General features: G+C 41.0%; 1 protein-coding gene across 7 annotated transcripts in view; it reads left to right on the forward strand.

The window, feature by feature from the left end:
• The window catches only part of Ltbp1 (latent transforming growth factor beta binding protein 1), a 397,974-nt gene that overhangs the window by 286,759 nt on the left and 90,078 nt on the right, over positions 1–21,137 (forward strand). For all 7 annotated transcript variants that reach the window (XM_052186373.1, XM_052186374.1, XM_052186375.1 and 4 more), the window contains 4 exons: positions 5,244–5,369; positions 6,485–6,610; positions 7,900–8,022; positions 12,270–12,389. In XM_052186373.1, coding sequence (XP_052042333.1) covers positions 5,244–5,369; positions 6,485–6,610; positions 7,900–8,022; positions 12,270–12,389 — 495 coding nt within the window. The remainder of the gene's footprint in view (positions 1–5,243; positions 5,370–6,484; positions 6,611–7,899; positions 8,023–12,269; positions 12,390–21,137) is intronic.

The raw sequence follows: 21,137 nt of genomic DNA on the forward strand, positions 1-21,137 counted from the left end.
CAAATGAGAAAATATAAAGTGGTAATGTTCTTTGTAGTATAGAAATAGGAAAATGTAGTAAGATCATTCATAGGAAAATGACACTGAGGAACATAAATAGGGAAATTTGACATAATCTATAATAGAGAAAAGTGGAAATAACCCCAGCATCCTATTGCCAAGAATAAAATGCTAAGGGACAAAGGAGAAAGAGGCAGGCCATGGGCTTAACCATGAACTTTCAAAGAGTCCAGTGACAGAATCAAGACACACTTGCACCCCTGGCCTCATACAAAGCAGAGAGCAATAGAAATGTGAGCAATTCTAAATATTTTTGGAGCCCTATAATGAAACATACTATAACTACATTTGTAAAGTGTGCTTCAGAAAAGGAACGGGCTCACGGCTATAGGCACCCGGAATGAGACTCTCAAGTGAAGCCATTAGGAGAAGATCCTACCATAACATCATAGGGAAAGGGGGAAAATGCTAACTTTCAGGGATGGTAGACAAGTTTCATGCCACATGACCTAGCCTCACCTCGCCTTAATGCCAAGGAATATGGAGGTTGGAGGTCGGCACTGTGTAGGAAGTTATCCTGGGCCTACAGGTGGGGAGGGGTAGAAAGTGAGAGTCTGCAAACTCACAGCATTCTTATACACTCTTATACTTGGTGCACTCTGTGCACCGAGAGACGGACTCCAGTGTGTGTGTGTATGTGTGTGTGTGTGTGTGTGTGTGGACTCCAGTGTGTGTACATTTGTGTGTGTGAAAGATAGAGGCAGATATATAGAGATACAGACATATAGATTGACACAGATGAGAGAGACATAGAGGTATTGATAGAAATTGGGCTCTAAGATCTAACAAAAATGACGACTTTTAAATGGGCATGATTGAAATTGTTATTCTATATTCAGAGCCCATATTCATGTACATCTTGCCCTCCTCATATGAAGATATAGAAGCATGTAATATACTATTTTGGGAAATAAAAACTTTCTAATTATTTATCTTAGTGTTTTAAAATATCATGTAACAATGAATTCATAGGTTTTTCTAAATAAGTTTTGCACTTCCATTTCCCAGTGTGAAAGTAAATTTAGTTCTGAATCTGCTTTTCAGGCATTAGAGGACAAACCTTTTTACATAGTAGTTTTGCTGAACCTACTTGCATTTTGACTTAAAAACTGCCGTTCATCATTTAACAAAACTTTAGAAATGATCCTGAATGTCTTTTTTCAAATTAAGTTTCATTTTATTTTCAATTATATCTAACAATACATATATGTGGTACAGGGTCTGGGCATGTGTGAGTACGGTGTCTGCAGCGTCCAAAAGAAGCAGGTGATTGTTAGTCACCCAATATGTGGCTCTGGAAGTATGTTCAGCTAACCACTGGGCCATCTCTCTACCCCTAATAGTCTTGGTTTCATCACTTAAATTCAAATGTGAAGAATAACTTACAAGGGGGAGTTTCTGGGCTCCAGCTGAATTATGGAGCTGATTGAAAGAGAAATGAATGTAACCCTCCTATATGAAGTTGTTAGAAGACAGCTCAATTTAGTTTGGCAGATATTCAGGTCTAACATCTGCTATCACATGTTTGGAGCACAAATATTTCCTTCCAGGAAACAAGTGACCCTGATTTTTTTTCCATTTTGTGAAACAGTTGTAAGTGCTTCCACTTCCTCTAGTAAAATAATCTCTTGGAAGGAATCCATTCTTAGGAAGAAAATTATAAATAGAAAATCTTCTAATTGATGTGTTTGCAGCTTCAGAGTTGTTACATAAACACGAAATACAATAGCATAAGACTACCATGTCATGCCAAATTTCATTTTCAGTCAAAATGTAAACATTCCTGGCAGTTTAATGTGAGGACCAAGATATAGATTTAAGGAACCCGTGTATCATTTATCATAGGAACGTTGTACAGTTTTTATCCCTTAAAGTCTAGACACAATCAGTGTCATGTCTTACTGCTATTTTCTCCCAAAGTTGAAGGAAGGGATGGACTAATCTAAGATTCTAAAATAAACACAATCAGTTCCACGTTGCTCAGTGATGATATCTTTGTGATTGCAAGATTGGAAAGGAGCCCTTTTGGATCTAGCCACGCAGCCTTGGACATGGAGTAATTATAAAAGGAGCAGAGTATTTGCGGGAAGCATTAGTCTCCACTCTGAACAACCGACTTGGTGACTTGCTACGTTACTGGCCTACCGTTTCCAAATAAATCAGGCATTTCAGCATATAAATTCTTGATTTTGCACAGTGTCACAATAGCTGAAGGATAGGTTGGAAAAATCAAACCTTTATTTCTCGAGCAAATATTTACAAAGTGGAAACATCTGTTTCAATTGTTGTGGGACAATGTCTGCTTCTCCTGGGGAAGCTAGGAAGCCAGGGCATTTTAATAAACCTTTCCATGAGTTCATGCTTGATGCTTTGCTCTGACTCTTCCTGTACTGTCTCTATGGCCCTTGCAAACTGGCCAGGAACTGCCCTTCCTCTCCCACAACTGCGTTATGGAAGCCTCCATAATGACCGTGGCTAGAATGTTTTAAAATCTGTGCACTAGTCTGATTTTTCCAGAACTCAGAGTTGACGCCTTTGAAAATGTCCATCCCTGAAGCATATTCCTATTCCTATATAGTCTCAAAAAACTCTGCCGATGGGAAATTGGTTATTCAAGTATAAACTCATTACCCTTTGCTATTCCAGCTCCATTGTCTATGCATTGATTCCTTTGTCCTTCAGTCCCTTTGGACAATCACATGATGAATCACCTTGAGACCAACATATGGGTTTTTACAATGGGTCCAAAGCTTCTCTTTTCACCAAGTTTTAGAAAATAAACACACTGAGCTGCTGAGTCTCCCATTGACCTTGTAGCTGAGAGACACAGAGCGTTTGGCTTTCCACTGGCTTTTACTCATGGTTCTTTTCCCCAAGTCCTCAGTGGTGTCTAGATCAAGGAAGAGAATAAGGTTCTTGAGTTGGTAAGTGAGGGTGAGGTTGTATCAGAGACAGCACTGTCTTGCAATCCAAGATGTACACATGTAAGCATTTTGCAGGGCACAGGAAAGATTCCAGTGGGACACTCACTCAACCGTCTCAGTGGGACACCTAACAATCCCTGGAACAAAGGAGAGTCACTTTCACCAGAGTCCCTGAGGGCAGGAATGAGCACTGCCTGAGAAGTTATGCCTCAGTAGAATGTCCTACCTGGGTTTCACAAACTCCCCAACATTCTTCACCTGTATAACTTCAACCCCACAGCTCTAATTTAATGTGTTGGATTGAAAGGAATGGCCAATTGTTACTCATTCATTGTTACTGATTTCTTACAACAAAAGAGTCGGCATTGTTAGCCATCTTTCCTGCAGATGGTTAACAGGACATAATAGAACTGCTGTAAGAGAAATAACCGAAATACACTGACAAACTGTGTGGTGGGAATATATTGAATTCTGTTCCAGCACCATGTGTTTTTGGAGAGTTTGATGTGTGTAAAAATTCCAGCCTATAGTAATGCCTGAAAAAAAAAACTAGATAAATAATTCTTCTTCAAGAAATTGGTATTCATAAGGGGGATTGTTTTAAAGCCTTCAGTTCACTCTTAATCATTTTGCTAATATGTTAATTCACTTTCTGATTAATTCATTTTACTTTTGCCTATTTGGGCTTCCCAGTTTTAAGAAAGTGGCCAGAAAAATGTGTATAATAGGAATTTTAATAATTAACAAGCCAAGAACTTTAAATGCCAATCATTTTCAAAGAAGGCATCTACTATAATGGATAAACAATAACTGGAGATGCCTTTGTTTTTTATTTTCCTACTATGAAATTCCCACGGGAGAATTTTTACCTGAGAGTCTATGCACATAAACCAGTGAAACTCTTTTCACCTTTTACCTTCAGGGTTTTGTAGCACAGAGAAATGATATCATGTTTATTTTATTTTATATGCATGAGTGTTTTGTGTGTGTGTGTGTGTGTCTGTGTGTGTGTGTGTGTGTGTGTGTGTGTATCTGTGCACTATTTGAATGCCTTGTGCCTGTGGATGTGCCTGGTACCGGAAGAGGGTGTCAGATCTCCTGAGACTGGGTCTTGCAGACTGTGGCTGCTGAAAATTGACTCTTGGTCCTCTGGAAGAGCAAACAATGTTCTTAACTGCAGAGCCATCTCTCCAGCTCTATCCCTGTTAGGCATATGATTTCATTGTGAATAGTAGGAACGATATTCATAACTAGCTTCTTTGAGTTGTACATTAAGTGGGCTCTTTTGATTTCAGTTCTGAAGTTGGAACTCTAGTTATTTCTATTTTGCACTTGTAAAAAAGTATGGTCTAGAAATGACTGAGTCACTTACCCTATGCTACAGAACTATAAATAACATTAGAATATATACCTTTTTGGGTCTGCAAGCCATCAAAGCACTTAGCTGTACTTACCACACTCTGCCATTATTATACTTTCCTGCAGGGCTCATTGGAGACAGGATGTCTTAGGTGGGGTACTTCATCTCAGAAAGGTGCTTTTTAATTAAGATCATTTTTTACACATTCCCAGGCATCTCCACCACTATGGTGTGATGACATGTGATGGTTTGGGGTGGGCTGAGGGTTTGAGCAGTATAGCTTGGAGGAAGCAGGAAGTATCACAGGAGCATCAGTATTGGAAGCAAGAGAGGAATGGAAGAGATTTAAGGGACGGTTCTACTTTGATAAGGCAAAGTGCGATCACCTTAACATCGTAATATCCATGTAGAAGTTTTAGGACTCTGGATAGTAGAAGTAAAATTTTGCATCAGCTTGGTCACTTCTGGGGAACTCATATTTGAACTGCTAATGAAGAGAAAGCTTTCATACATTTCTCATTAGGAGAGATAGTGTGATGACTCAAAGTCCCTCACGTAAGAAGAAATAAAATTCAAAGGAACTCTTTGATAAGCCATGTAGGAAGTTGCTTTGTGAAGGATTGATTTTCTTACAGCCTTCATCATGGAAGACTTCTGAGTTTCTGTTTAGTTCGTCTTTTAACTTGATTCACTGGGAATGAGCGAGGAGCTTAGGGGAGCTACCTGATCGTCATAAAGCAGTTGCCTGAATTTGCAGTTAAACTCATTGCCCACAGTGTTCTGGATACATCCCTATAATATGAAGCTTAGTTGCCTGTGAAATGGAAAGCTTTATTGCATGGGTGCAGTGAAATGCCTGCTGAGGTGGGGTTTTTCACATTGTTTTGTTTCTTTTAAAGAAATCAATGAATGTACTGTGAACCCAGACATTTGCGGAGCAGGACACTGCATCAACCTGCCAGTGAGGTACACCTGCATTTGCTACGAGGGCTTCAAGTTCAGTGAACAGCAGAGGAAATGTGTTGGTAAGAAACACATGTGTTAGACAGACTGTTGAGTAGGAAACTGTTGCATACTTGGAATGTTTCTGAATTTTAATCATCTCTTACTGTTTAATTTTTTAAAGGGAGCTTTAAAAATTTTTAAAAAGGAGTAGTTCACCCAAACTCTGGGATTTTCTTATTTCTGTTTACCATGCTACAGGTAGGACATTTGCATAAATGTGGGCTGCTTTACAAAAGTAAACAAAATATGAACTCTATCAACAGCTACCTGTAATCATGTATTTAGCCCAAACAAATCAACACTGAAGTATGTGGCAGTAACAAATTCATGTATACATATAAAGTCTGATTTCTGATAGGAGTTTCTAAATTCAAAATCTCTTCATGCATGAAGAGCAGATTCCTAAGTGAGTATGTGTGGGAGTATCTCATAGGTGTTGTAGAATTATCAATCAATTCTTACAATGTCAACTCTAAATTTATTTTAACTTTTTAAAAGAAAATTTACTATGTTTTAAGACATGGACAAGTAAGTAAGAAAGGAGAGAGAGAGAGAGAGAGAGAGAGAGAGAGAGAGAGAGAGAGAGAGAGAGAATCAAGAACATATACCCGGCTCTACTTTACTGTGTGCATTTCATATGTATACATGTATATTTATGTGTAGGTAGGTAGATATAAGAGACACCCCCACAACATTTACTTTCTCATGCATCTGTCATGTGTAGTCACCTTTAGAACCTAAGTTACTAAGCAGGAAAGGTAACAGAGATTATCATGACCCAGCAATGGCCCAGGGTGGATTGTCCCTGAATTTCCTAGTGAAGGTGAAGTCTAGTGCTTGGTGCCTCTGCTCACCAGGAAAACCTCTACTGAGCCAAAAACTATATTTTTGAAACACTAGTGATAGGTTTTGTATGTGGGTGGGGGGGTTGTATTGTTTTAAGTCTTACCTCTTGAAGCTAACATATTCCCTACTAACACTCCTTATGGGTCATTTCCCCTTTGGAAGTTCTTTTTGTTTATAAAGATCTCTCTGATGCCCAGGGGATGGTGTTGATATTTGGTGTGTCACAGAACAAGGAAGCAGAGTCCTGATACACAGTTCTAATTTTGCCTGTTGTGTTTTTTGTTAACAGACATTGATGAATGTGCTCAGGCCCAGCACCTCTGCTCCCAGGGTCGCTGTGAGAACACAGAGGGAAGTTTTCTGTGTATTTGCCCAGCAGGATTTATGGCCAGTGAGGAGGGTACTAACTGTATAGGTAATAATGATCTTTTTCTTGATGTTGATTCTTGGGGGATGGGCCAGTTCAGTGCTCATACAAACATTCCAACACTCTTTTATTAAACATAGACTGTGATGTAGCAGTCTGCTTGGTACTAGGAGACAACACCTTGGTTAGAGCATCTGGGACTTTGGTTAGAACAACTCTGGGTGTTGTGGGACTAGGTGTGGAGCCAGTACCCAAGGTCAAGACTACACTTTGGAAGGAAGATATTAAAAGCGTGCAAAAAAAGAGGTTGGGTTTACCACCACCATCATGTAAATCTAAACATGTGACTTGAGAGCATGCTGAATGCATTAAACAAATGATGGTAGAAATCAGATATTGCATTATCATATTTAAATAGATAGGAACAAGGAGAAGTAGAAAGTGTATCTTGGCAATTCATAACTGGTACAGCCACTATGGAAATCGGTGTCTAGATTTCTAAAAACAAAAACCCATAAATAGACCATATAATCCAGCTATACCATTTCTTAACATGTACCCCAAAGACTCTGTATCCTGCCACAGATACGTTTACACACTTATAGGTATGATTGTACTATTTACAGTAGTCAGGAATTGGAACCAGCCTAGATAATTGATATCAACAAATGAATGGATACTGAAAATGTTTATTTATATATATATATATATATATATTTATATATAAACATTTACATTTATATATAAACATATGTGTGTATACATATACATACTTATGTATATACATATACATGAGTATATATATGTATACACACACACATAAATATATATATTAATTACACATGCGCACATACACACACACTGGAAGTGTCAGCTCTAATGAATGAAATTACTAAAATTTCTAGAAAATATTAAGTGATTTTATTTATACTTAGAAAACCAAATGCTGGATGTTCTTTTCATATGCAGCTCCTAACTATGCATGTATGTATGTGTTTGTATGGAAACGAGTAGGAATAGGGGCCAGGAAACCAGAAAGGTACCCATGAGAAGGGGGAGAGGGAGACTTAAAGAGTAAGATATGGGCTAGGTTATAGAAAATGGGTGGCATCGAGGCATAGAGGGAGATATTGGGAAAGGAAGGATGCAGGTTGGGGCAGCCTCAGGGGAAGGGGTAGGGTGGGGGAGCAGGTTGGGAGGGTAGAAACGAAGACAAAGTAAATGTTAGTAAAGGCCATAAAGGAACTCTGCCACTTTGTGTGCTAATTAGAAACTGAAAAGAAAACTATAACAACGAAAAATGAATAACCCTGGGCAATACTTTGTGTTTCATGCAGACGTGGATGAGTGTCTGAGACCTGACGTGTGTAGAGAGGGCCGCTGTATCAACACTGCTGGGGCCTTCCGGTGTGAATACTGTGACAGTGGGTACCGGATATCACGGCGGGGCCACTGTGAGGGTGAGTATGCTGACAAGGTTGAGAGACCTGTGACGCAGGACTCAGCAATGTAGCTGGGTCTAGACCAGGGCAGGAAGGCAGCTGCCATGGGGTTTGTAGTTCTTCCCAGTTCTGCCTGTGACCCAGTGAGTCCTTGGTCCCTTTACCAAGTCCAAAGCCTCTCTCTGCTCACAGCCTCTGCCTTACTTCCAGGCCTCTGTCTGCCTTATTTCCTACGCTGACGTTTTCCTTGTTTTTTGCCTTGGCATCTGTCTTTCCCTGTGTTTGCAGTTTTGAGCACAGTTAATTGATGATTATTCTGGCTTGAGGCCAGACGTAATTACAGTGTCTGGCTGTTCACTCATCTGTGACTACAGTGCAGGTGTAACCTGGGCTCAGTTGGCATTCCTCCCTTCCCACCTTGTTGCATTCTTTTGTCTCAGCTGTCTCTTTTTTTACATGTATTCTGGAACTTTCCTGCAGACTGTTTGTAGCTCTGTCTGACCGATTTGGTGCCAGAGACTAACATTGCTAGATAACATTTCTTTCTTACTTTGACGGAGATAGTGCTCATTAGTGAAATGTCTTGGAAACTGTGTACAACATGGTCAGAATTATGTTCTAATTGGTATTTCTGTTGGTGCAGATGTTTACCCTACATCAGTTCTTCTTTTCTTCTTCTTCTTCTTCTTCTTCTTCTTCTTCTTCTTCTTCTTCTTCTTCTTCTTCTTCTTCTTCTTCTTCTTCTTCTTCTTCTTCTTCTTCTTCTTCTTCTCCTCCTCCTCCTGCATCTCCTCCTTCTCCTCCTTCTCCTCCTTCTCCTCCTTCTCCTCCTTCTCCTCCTTCTCCTCCTTCTCCTCCTTCTCCTCCTTCTCCTTCTCCTCCTTCTCCTCCTTCTCCTCCTTCTCCTCCTTCTCCTCCTTCTCCTCCTTCTCCTCCTTCTCCTCCTTCTCCTCCTTCTCCTCCTTCTCCTCCTCCTCCTCCTCCTCCTCCTCCTCCTCCTCCTCCTCCTCCTCCTCCTCCTCCTTTTTTGGTAATTATTTTCCCCAGAGATATTAACTTCTGCAGCAATCTTGGCACGAATACACAAGAGCAGAGACACAGGTCCCTGACCTGGTGTTTGAAGGGTTTAGCGTTAGATGTGGCATTGGATCCTGGCACTCCCTGAAGCTCTGCATCCTGTCTGCTGTGGGCAGGCGTCTACAGCTAAGGAGGGACAGGCTCAGTGGACCAGTCTTCCCTTAGCTGTCCCTTCGCTTCTGCATACTGGCTCCCTTCACATTCGGATGACCTAGGCCTGGAATGAGAACTAATTAGACATTTCTTGGCAGTCCCTCCCTGCCCGTCCTGCTGGCCTTTAGCCTCAGGCCCTTGGACTCTAACTCTAGAGACAAGTGGGAGTGTCCTGTGTTACTGGGCGTCTGATCAGTTTGGATCAGAGCAGAGCCATGAACCTTCCCATTTATGGCCCGGTGCCACTGGACAAGCACCAGAGTGTCCCCACTGTCCTCTTCTAGGGAATCCTCCCTCTGCAGTGGAGAGTGTGAGCCTAGAAAGGCATGGGTGGGAATCAGCCGACAACTCTCATTTGTAGTAACTGTCTGGTCTAAACCTTAGTTCATCACCTGTAAATGGAGAACCACGTAGTTGATCGGCAGGGTCGCTGCGAGCATCACCGTGTGTGGCTGACACCTGTGTGACACTCGTCATCTCCTCCTTTTCAGTGTCTTTACAACCTCTCACAGGACTCTTTGTTCTTGGCCCAAGCAAAAATAGTGCTAAAAATTGGAGATAGGGTTGACAAATATTCATACACAAAAAGAAAACCAAACACTAATCCTTAATTATGGTCTGTATACAGTCCCAAAGAAGAGAGAGGATATTTAAATAATGACAGAAAGAAGTAGACTGGAACATTTTTTAATTTTTTAAATATATTTTTATTTTCTATATTCTTTGTTTACAATCCAAAAGCTTTCCTCTTTCCCAGTCCCCCCCCCATATGTCCCATAAGTCCTCTCCATCCATTCTCCTATCTTTCCCCCTCTCTTTTCTCTGTCCTGGTACTCCCCTACAATGTTGGATCAAGCCTTTCCAAGATTAGGGCCCTCTTCTTCCTTCTTCATGGGAATCATTTGATATGCTAATTGTATCTTCAGTACTCAGAGCTTCAGGGCTAATTAATATCCACTTATCAATGATTGCATTCCATGTGTATTCTTTTGTGATTGCGTTATCTCACTTAAGATGATATTTTCCAGTTTCATCCATTTGCCTAAAAAATTCATGAATTTATTGTTTTTAATTGCTGAATAGTACTCCATTGTATATATATATACCACATTTTCTGTATCCACTCCTCCATTGAGGGACATCTGGATTCTTTCCAGCTTCTGGCTATTATAAATAAGGCTGCTATGAACATAGTGGAGCATGTGTCCTTATTGCATGCTGGGGAATCCACTAAGGAGAGGTATATGCCCAGGAGAGGTATAGCAGGGTCCTCCAGGAGTGTCATGACAGGAACATTTAAAATGCTGTAATTTATAGCTGATAGAAGATTCAGTAATAATCTATGGGAATTATTTAACTCTAGTTAACATGTCACCAGGGATCCCTGGGTGAGCATCAATCTATCTCCATGAAAAGACTTAAAGAGAAAAGAGACCAAATAATGTGACTGTTTTTAATTCCATAGTGGAAAAAAACCAAAGGTCCCCAGGTCTCTGGCTCCCTGAAGCTTGTCTCAGATGTCACAAAGGAAGCTGCTTTCAACTAGAGTTGAGTCTCCAAGGAGCCCACTGTAATTTTCAGACATTATCTCATTTGCCCTTAAAATGTCACAAGGCAGGTGGCCCTGGCTTTGTAGATGAAGGCCAAACAGGAAGCGCGGCAGCAAATCTGCAAGTGCTGCCCTACACCTCAACACAGAGCAGACTGTGGCTAGTCCAATGACAATGACAATCTCTGATTTGGCAACTGCATTTCTATTTTTAAAAAAGAAAAAGATTCATATACAGTGGGAAAAGGAGAGAGAGAGAGAGAGAGAGAGAGAGAGAGAGAGAGAGAGAGAGAGAGAGAGAGAGAGAGAGAGAGCACAACAGTAAGTCAGTAATGACTCGGTGTTTTTGCTTGTCCCTGTGATACTCACTTTAAGCATCTTTTGTGCAGAAGCTTCTTTCACAAAGTGGCCTTAAAGGTATCTAGAATGATGACCGCAAATGCCTGTGATTATTTAGTTAGTGAACCAAGTCTGCTTATTTTCACTTTTCTCTTTTGCCTTGGATCCTAAAAGTGTGTTTCCATAGTATACTCTGGGGTCTTTTGTACTTTTTGTATTGGGAAACTTAGACATTGCATGTGCTTCTCTAAATACAAAATGCTCCTCCAGGAAACTGTATGGAGAGTAGCCCGGGACTGGCATCATTTTAAACTACAACCTCTTCTTCCTCTCCTTTTTAAAAGTGTATTGAAAAAAAAAAGATATCATGCCTAGGACTGATAGGATGGTTCAGTAAAGGCATTTGCTAGAAAGCAGGGTAACCTCAGCTCAGTTCCCAGGACCACAGAGTGGAAAGAGAGACACAATCCTCACAAATTGTTCTCTCAACCACACACACACACACACACACATACACACACCTCATTACCTCTGACAAAATGTCAATCATATTTAAAGTAGTTTCTCGTAAAAAAGAATTATGGTTAATAAAGTCACTTAGCACACAGTAAAAGTGTGACGATTTTATAGGTGGTCATATCACCACTTCAGGAAAATTTTTTAAATATCTGATGAGTTCATCCCCCCTCCAATCTCTTTCTACTTCTAAGATTTAATATAATATGATAGTTAAGTTACTTAATCCTAGAAGGCCCTCTGATCCATGAGAGCAAAGTGAACATGCCCCTAGAGACGTCGTGTCTGTGGAGAAACCTCCATTGGATGCATATGTGGCCTGCTCACCCTAGTCCTCAGTTCTTGTGTTTCTTTCTGGCAACTTTGCTATCACTTGAAAGATTTGTTCTACAGTGTGGCCCCAGACAGCCCACAGACTCCCAGGGTGGAGAAGGCCACCTTCCAATGTGTAGAAATATTTAACCAGCTTTATCTGTGTGTTCCTGTTGGATATTTGCCACTACACCCAGTGCCTCACCTAGTTACCTTCTTCCCTGAAATTTAAGATGCTCTTTCTCACTCTCATGATGAAATTCAGAGTTTGTTTTGGCCTTCTGATAAATGTTCACTACCTCACTTCCTAATTTTTCAGATATTGATGAGTGTCTGACGCCAAGCACTTGTCCTGAGGAACAATGTGTGAACTCCCCAGGCTCTTACCAGTGTGTGCCCTGCACAGAAGGGTTCCGTGGCTGGAATGGACAATGCCTTGGTAGGTACCACCCACACCCCTATCAGGATTTCCTTTCTTTGAAAATAAAGGTGAAATTTAAGAAATTTATGTGGTTCTCAGAAAAGTTTTGAGTAATTTTTCATCATGGAGAATGTAAGAAAATGAGTTGGCATTGGGGAAATGAAGTTCTAAAAGGGACATAGTTCTGAACGTCCCAGACTATCCCTAATATGATCTTAAATGGAATAAAATAAAATGATAACCATTACAGGAAAGAAAGATGGAGAGCGAAAGGCATAAAGGGGAAGCGTCTGTCCACAGTCCTGGCTACCTGGGGGGCAGAAGCAGAGGGACCGCTGCCTACAGGCCAGCCTAGGGGACCTAGCAAGATTTTTTCTCCAAATGAAAATGACTGGAAATGTAGCTTTCATGCCCAGCTTGTGTAAGTTCCTGTGTTCAATTCCCAGTACTGGACTAAGGGGAAGAAAATGTAGTGAGGCGGAGTAGAAGAGGGAGGGGCAGGGCACAGGACGACGCTGGTGTGGCCCACACAGAGCTGAAACCAAGGTAGGACTCAAGGAGCTGAACAAGTGACAGCCTCTCTGCTCCTGTGGTCCTCCGCCTTTGTGCATCTCTTTGCCTGTGATCGTTTGTTTGAAGCTGAGCTCTTAGTTCTGGGGAGACTGTTTCAGTGGTTAAGAGCATAGGATGCTCTCGCCGAGGACACTGGATCAGTTCCCAGAATCCATATGGCATCTCACAACCAACCTGTGCCTCCAGTTGACCCCAGTTCCAGGGGCTCTGTTACCATCATCTGGCCTTCAGAGCACTGCATACATTTGGTACACATACATACATACATATAAGAAAATACCTAGATACATAAAGATTTAGAAAATAAATCATATTTTAAAGAAATTAACATTTTTCTACTTTATGCAAGAACTTTGAATGTATGAGTTTAGCATATTACTCATTCCTACTTTAATTTCTCTCAAATTGTGTAGTAAACACACACACACACACACACACACGTTTCACATACTGAAATATATTGAGAGGCAAAACCTATTATAAAACAGTTTGTTCTCAAACACACCTTAATGGACATATGGACATTTAAATGGAGAAGGAAGGGAAATCATTTCTGACAGAACAAGATGTGTGCCAGAGGCTTATGAAAAAATGAACTTGATTGTGCAGAATAAGGCCAATGTAGTTGATCCCAGAGGCTCAACTGCACACACACACACACACACACACACACACACACACACACCTCATCACCTCTGCAGTGTGCAGAGAAAACACGCTGCAAGATGTGGGGATGGAGCAGGCAAAGCCCTCTACTCAGTTACAAATGTTGGTTTTTGTTCTGCTAACGTTGGGAAGAAATTTAGGTGCTTTAGAGGGATGGAGATTTGTTGGCAGCAGAGTCAATCCCAATGTCAGCGCTTTGGCTTCATCGCCATATGTCAGGACCTGTGTAGCCATTATTGCTGGTGGAGTTGCCCTTGTTCTAAAGCACCATATACATTTCATCTACATCCCCGTCTGCATCCTATCTTCCCCATCTCCATCTGTATCTCCCTCTCCATCCCTATCTACACCCCATTCCTATCCCATCTCCATCTCCATTTGCATCCCCCTCTCCATGCCTCCAATTCCATCTCTGTCCCATCTACATCCCCGTCTGCATCACATCTCCATTCACATTCTGCATCTCCAAGAAGCTCCAACCAATGGGATTGTGAGATGTTTATCTTTGAGGAAGAGAAGAGGAGGTTTCCATTCATCCACTGTTTATTGATAAGCAGTGATCTGTGTCTTTGGTGCTACAGAAAGCACATTTGGTTTTAAGTTTTCCCATCTGGCATGGGTTTCCAAGTTCTTTTGGTGTTCTCATTTTCACATACTGGTGTGTAGGAACCAGAAGCAAAGCCTTAGCCAACTCTGACTTAACTAGCTGTAGCTCACCATGGTGCAAACACATCCTGACTCATGGATTCACTAATGTTATGCATCTACTCACACTGGTGAGTGAGCAAGTGATGCTTCTTGAGTAGAAATAACTCCTAGAGTTCAGTCTGTTGCTGGGTGAGACCAGAGCCATACTTGGGCTCCTTCTCTGCCTTGCTGAGGTTTTATGTCTTCCATTATTAAGGATTGGAAGTGTGCCTTCTCCTTCTGCTTTGGGCAGAATGTCAGGCTCTATAATATATAGATCAAGCTCTGCTTCTAAAGTAGCATTACCATTCCTTCATTGTTCATATTAAACTTGCCACTCTTTTCAAATTTCCCACGAGAGATTTTTATAGATTACTGAAATCTATTTTTCCACCTTAATCTTTTCATTAGAAATATAGTTTCTGTGGTTGAAAAGATGAGTGGGAATGTAAGCAGATACTACATACTCATGCATATATTTTATTTCAAAGCCTATTAGGGATGGTTTGGGTCAACAAGAATTATTTGCTCCTTCTAGAACTTCCTGGTCTCTATGCCAACTCACCGTGCACATCACACACACACATACACAGAAGGGGGGGTGACAGAGAGCAATCTGGGTTAAATTCTAAAAGTTTCCAACACTGCTAATGATTGCTGATCTTTGTCTTCTTGTGCCTTTATTTTTCAGTTCTCACCTCCATACTTGGGTACTCTAAATTGCTTTTTAGAAGGTGCAGTATTAGCCAAACATAATAACACATGCCTTAAGATAAGCTACTCTGAGGCCAAGGCAAGAGGAATATGAATTAGAGGAGAGCCTGAGGCACAAAGCAAGTTCCAGGCCAACCTGAACTTTATATTTAGACTGAATCCAGAAATAGTCCTCTTTCCCAGTGGATTTCAACCTGTGGACCACATCCCCTTTTGGGGATGCTCTCCCTCCGGGAGGTGGGTTCCAGGCATCAAACTCAGATCTTTCATCTTAGCAAATAAATTCCTGGGCTATCTTGGGGGGGGTCAAATGACCCTTTCACAGGGGTCACCTAAGACCTTGGAAAACACAGATATTTACATTATGATTTATAACAATAGCAAAAGTACAGTTATGAAGTCGCAATGAAGTAATTTTTGATTGGGATCACCACAGCATGAGGAACTATATTAAAGGGCTGGCTGCAGTATTAGGAAGATTTCCAGCCACCGCCCTAGCCCCAAGAGAACTTGCCTTATATTTTGAGTTGAGCAAATTGTTCCATGTCTGGGCATATGTTTATTTGTTCTTTCAGTGAGTATTTCTAGTGCCTTCTGGGCTACGGGCATTTGAGAATAAACAACATAGAGTTCCTCTTCTCAGGGTCCTTGTTTTCCAGAGTTCAGCTGAACAACTCGGAAATGAAATGCACAGGAGTCCAAGGCTATGAGTTTCATGAAGAAAGAAAAATTAACTTAAAGGACAAAGGGGGTAGATAGGGATTGTTAGAGATGAGACTCTGGTGCTCAGACAACTTCTTATAACAAGATAATCTCTGCTAATCACTTATTTCTCTCTTAATAGTTACCAGTGGCTATATTTGATATAAAATCATTATAATTATATTTGTCTCATTTGAACCTATGTGTGTGCACACGCACGTGTAAGTGAGCCAGGTAGAGGTTAGAGGACAACCTGTGAGAGCTAATGCTCTCCCTCCGGGAGGTGGGTTCCAGGCATCAAACTCTTTCATCTTTCATCTTAGCAAATAAATTCCTGGGCTATCTTGTTAGCTTGATAGTTGTTTCTTCAAAAATCTTGTGAGTTCAGATAAGTTAGGATAGTCTTATTTGACTGTTTTTCTTCCTTTTTAATTGAAAATTTTCTGTAAGAACACCAAAAGATCTGAAATATCCTGTAGTCACATTTATTTGAAAGAGAATCTGGGCGTGACCTCATTAGCTGCCATCTCTAGAGAAGACAGTCCCTGACCACAAGGCTGCAGTGTTTTAGGAGGTTAGTGGTCTCCTCTTATGGCCTATAAATTCAGTATCTTTTATAATATCATCAATATTGACTTTTTCATAACTTGTCTATTTGCATGTCAACTAAACTTTTTTTCTGTTAAAAGACTGCATTAAGTATGGCTGTTTGGGGCAGGAGAGATGTCTCATGGTTAGAGCAGTTGCTACTCTTGAAGAGGATTCCTGTTCAGTTCCCAGCATCCACACAGAAGCTCACAACCATTAGTAACTACAGTTCCAGGGGATCCAGCTCCCTCTTCTGACCCTTAAGGGCATCAAACACTTACATACTTGTGGGCAAAGCACTCACATAGATAAGCAAAAATAAATAAATCTTTAAAAGGGAATTTCCTTTAAAAATTAAAAAGGAAAAAATGGCTATATCCACACAAAGACTTGAGGTACATGAAAATGACAAAAAGGAACTTTTTACCTTGCCTGCAAACTAAAAATTAATTTAAAAAACTATTTTAGCCCTAATATCCTCAGGGATGTGTTTGTTACTCTGTGTGTAATCTGAGTGAATGCTGCATTTGCTAAGGTCATGCATGACCTGCCTGGGTTCGTGCAGTGTACTCTGATGCTACCTGTCGACCCAGCTCTGTGGTTTATGAATGGAAAAAGAACGTGTGTCAGATTGGATAAGCCTTAGGTGGTGTTGGCTGGGCTGGGGGTTTCCCTGGTCCTGTGCTTGAGTCAGGGTGCCTGGTGCTTTCGTCCTTGTCACTTACTGCTCACTTCAGACATCTGTGGGGTTCTGGCTCGACCTAACACATCATTCCATGGTGCCCTTTGTCAGCTCTCTTTACTGTCTGTTTCCCTCGCTTCTTCTTGAGCTGTAGGTTGCAGTTGTCTCCCAACAGCTGCTCTTATCATTGGAGATTGGCCTCCTTGGATCTGGCCTTCAATCTGCCCTGGTTGCCAGTCTGCTTCAGTCTTCGATGACTGTTTCACCACTCTAGGTTGGAGCCAGTTCCATCCAGTTAGCAGGGAAGTTTAAAGCAGGGAAGGCAGCCTGGCGGGTCATCAACTTCTCTTATGGAGCGCCTGATGAGAGCCCTTCCCCAGGGCCAGCTCTGACAGTTCGTTGTTTACAGGCACCTTAAGTATCGCTGAAATTAGGTGGGAGTTGGGGCACGCGACTTCCTTGACGTTTAGTTTCGTTATCTGTTAAATACCAAGGTAGGATCTTTGTAAAGCCATACAAAGCATCAGAATTGAGTAAGCAATATGAAACACTTGGTCTGACATGATCGTGTTCAATAAATATAACTCCCCAGTCATATTGTCTCTTGTTATGATTATCCTGAAATACAAAACACAGCCGTCCTATATAGAATAAACATGTCACATTCTCCATTCTCTACTGTGCGCTTTGGCTTCCTTCAACCCCATGGCATGTAGTGTGTTACTCTCCCTCTGCTGTTGGAACTTTCTTATATGAACTAATTGTGTGGTTTCGTTTTAACATTTTAGCCTTTCTACATGGGCGTGATGTATGTCTTAGGGATTGAGATTCGCCTCTGTGGGGTCATTAATGATTCCTAATGACCCTTAGGCTTTATGATAGATTGGGCTTTTAGTGCCACCTTTCCTCTTTCCACCCATTAATCTGTATGCTCTCCCTCACAGCTCAGAATGCTTACCCCTGGGCAGTGTGCGGACCACCCTTCTTAGGTTCATTTTACTGTCTCCCTTTATAGTTGTATCTGTGACCATGTGTCTTAGGAACATCAGTTTCCTGAACTTTATCAGAGAGTTTTGTTTTGTTTTGTTTTCTTGGATTTGGTTTTTTTCAAGACAGGGTTTCTCTGTATAACCCTGGCTGTCCTGGAACTCACTCTGTAGACCAGGTTGGCCTCGAACTCAGAAATCCACTCCCTCTGCCTCTGCCTCCCAGAGTGCTGGGATTACAGGCGAGCACCACCACTGTCCAGCAACTTTTGGTTTTTTGAGACAGGGTTTTTCTATTTACTTTTGAAGTTCATTCTGTACACCAGGATGGCCTCAAACTCATAGAATAGAGATCCACCTGCCTCAGTCTCCGAGTGGTGGGATTAAGGGTGTGTGCCACCATTGACCATTTTAGCCTGTTTTAGTCTGACAAAGGAATCAGCAGAAGGATCGAGGGGGGAAAGGGGAGTCATTCACAAATGGGAAATAGCAGGGCTGGCATGTTGTAGTATTTATTTTAATCAGCAACTAGAAGAGTGAAGTTGGTAGGCCTTGGTGCGGCTGATACTTGATGGAACTGGTTGAAGCAGGATCACCTCACCCATGTTCTTCATGGCCACTGGCTCCCTAGTGATGCTCTTCTTCTTTTCTTTTTGGATTGTTTGTTTGTTTGTTTGTTTCTTGAGACAGGGTTTCTCTGTGTAGCCCTGGCTGTGCTGGAACTCACTCTGTAGACCAGGCTGGCCTCAAATTCAGAAATCCTCCTGCCTCAGCCTCCCAGAGTGCTGGGATTACAGGCTTGTGCCACCACTGCTCAGCTCAGAGGGTTACTTCTTTGTTAATCTCTTTGGGCTAATGGCCTGGCTCCCACAAAAGCCTTCTCAGTGTGGTTTGGCCTATGGCATTTGAATAATTTAGCATCCACAGTCTTGACCAGGCACAGAGCCAAGGTAGAATAAACATGGAGAACGCACTGTTTACAACTTGTTTTCAGAATCTGTGTCTCAGAGATAACTTTTGTGGGATGTGTGCGTGTTTCTACACTGCTCTGAAACTGAAGACTTGGTGCTGCAGAAGCCTTTTGACTTAATATAGTAGATGAGCAAACACTAGCCTTGTGCTTCAGTCATTGTATGGTAAAGGAGTCTTCTAATCAAGGCAGTCTTTACTGAGCTCTTGACTGTGTGTCTACGGATGTGAGAGAAGACTCAAAAGTATGGAAACAACAAGACTCACCACTCTGTATTATGTTGATTAATTTCCCAGGCCAACAGATGGATTTCCTGATAGCATTTAGGTGCATGGAGCCAGCAGATTTTATTCTTATTGTTTTCTTTCACTACTGCCCACCTCAGGCTGTTCACTTCTCTCTCACTAATTCCCTTTTCCCCAAGTAGTCCCTACATGTCCTTTCCTATTATATATATGCCTATAAATAATATATATATAAATATGATAGATATTTAACTATGGCCCACCTTGTCCTTCACTTAAGATTTCTTCCTCCCTTCTCATAGTCACCTTTAAACACACACACACACACACACACACACACACACACACACATGCACATGCACACGCACAAAGAGAGAAAGGAGAGAGAGAGAGAGAGAGAGAGAGAGAGGCAGAGGGAGATGGATAGGAAAGGGAGAGGGAGATGGATGGGAGAGGGAGAGAGAGAGAGAAGAGATATTTCATATATATCTTATCGAGTATTGAGACTACATTATTTAGCTTAACAAAATGACTTCTGGCCCCACTATTTTTCTTTCACGATTTCATTTTTTATGACTATATACCATGAGTATATAGCCACATTTATGGGTTAACTTGTTGCCATAGATCAGGGCTAGCTACAATTCCAAGCTATTATGAATAGTTCAGTGATAAACATGCATGGGTACTCGCCCTGCCTGTGTTAGATTGCTTTGGAAATAGACACAGGACTGTTATAGCTATGCCATCCTGTAATTCTGGCTTTAGATTTTTCAAAAATCTTTGTATTGATTTCCACAGAGGCTGTACCAGTTGGCATCCTCACCATGTTTGATTTCCATGTGTGAGATTTCCTCTTTCCTCACATCCTCACCAGGTTCAAGTGTTATTTCTTTTCTGGTGAGCTGGTGAGATGCAATCTCAAGACAGTTTTACTTACCTGTATCAAGAGTGTTGACAACTTTTCAAGTATCCATTGGCCATTTGTGTTTCTTTTCACAGCTGTCTATTCATTTCATTGGCCCATGTATTGGATGAATGACTTGTGTTTTTCTATCTAATTTTTATACTTCTCCTTATATTCTAGGTATCAATCTAATGTCTGATGTATGGTTGGCAAAGATTTTTCTCAGAGCTCTGTAGGTTGTCTATTTTTGTGATTATTTCTTATGCTGTGCTGAAACCTTATCTTCATAAAATAACATTTGTCAATTCTTGGGGTTGTTATTTGTGTTATTAGGGTCCAATTCAGAAAATCCTTGGCTATAGCTATATCTTGAAATGTTTTATTTATGTTTTCTCCTAGAAGTTTCAGAGTGTCAGGCCTTACAGGAAAGTCTCTCATCTGTTCTGAATTGGGGTATGGTGAGAGATAAAGATCTAAAGACTTGTATATATCCAGTTTCCCCAACACTCCTAAAGAGGCTGTCTTCTGTAGTGCATATTTGTGGCACCTTTGTCAGAATTTAGGTGGCTGTCATTATGTAGGTTATTTCAATGTCTTCCGTTCTATTCCATTGGTTTACATATATTTTTATGCTAATACCAGTTTTGTTACTATGGCGCTGTAGTATAATTTGAGATCAACTATTGTTGGTAGCCACATTGTTGCTCTTTCTGCTTAGGATTGGCCTGGTTATTAGTGGTTCTTTGAACTTCTGTATGAATTTTAGAATTTGTTTTTAGTTCTATAAAAGAATGTAGTTGGAAGTGCATTGTGTATTCAGTTCTCTTTTACTACTGTAGCTGTTGTCACATGTTAATTCTGCCAATCCGTGAGCATGGGAAGACTTTCTGTCTTCAGTTTTCTTCCATTTTTTTCTTTAGTGTTTTAATGATTTCAGTGTAGAATTATTTCACCTCCTTGGGGAAAAATTTTCTACTTTTGGAGACAGAAACTACAGCTGTGTGACCAAGAATAGAAACGTCTCTTTATATACTTTTGACTTGAGC

This window comes from Apodemus sylvaticus, chromosome 6, assembly GCF_947179515.1.
Source record: "Apodemus sylvaticus chromosome 6, mApoSyl1.1, whole genome shotgun sequence".
Lineage (NCBI taxonomy): Eukaryota > Metazoa > Chordata > Mammalia > Rodentia > Muridae > Apodemus > Apodemus sylvaticus.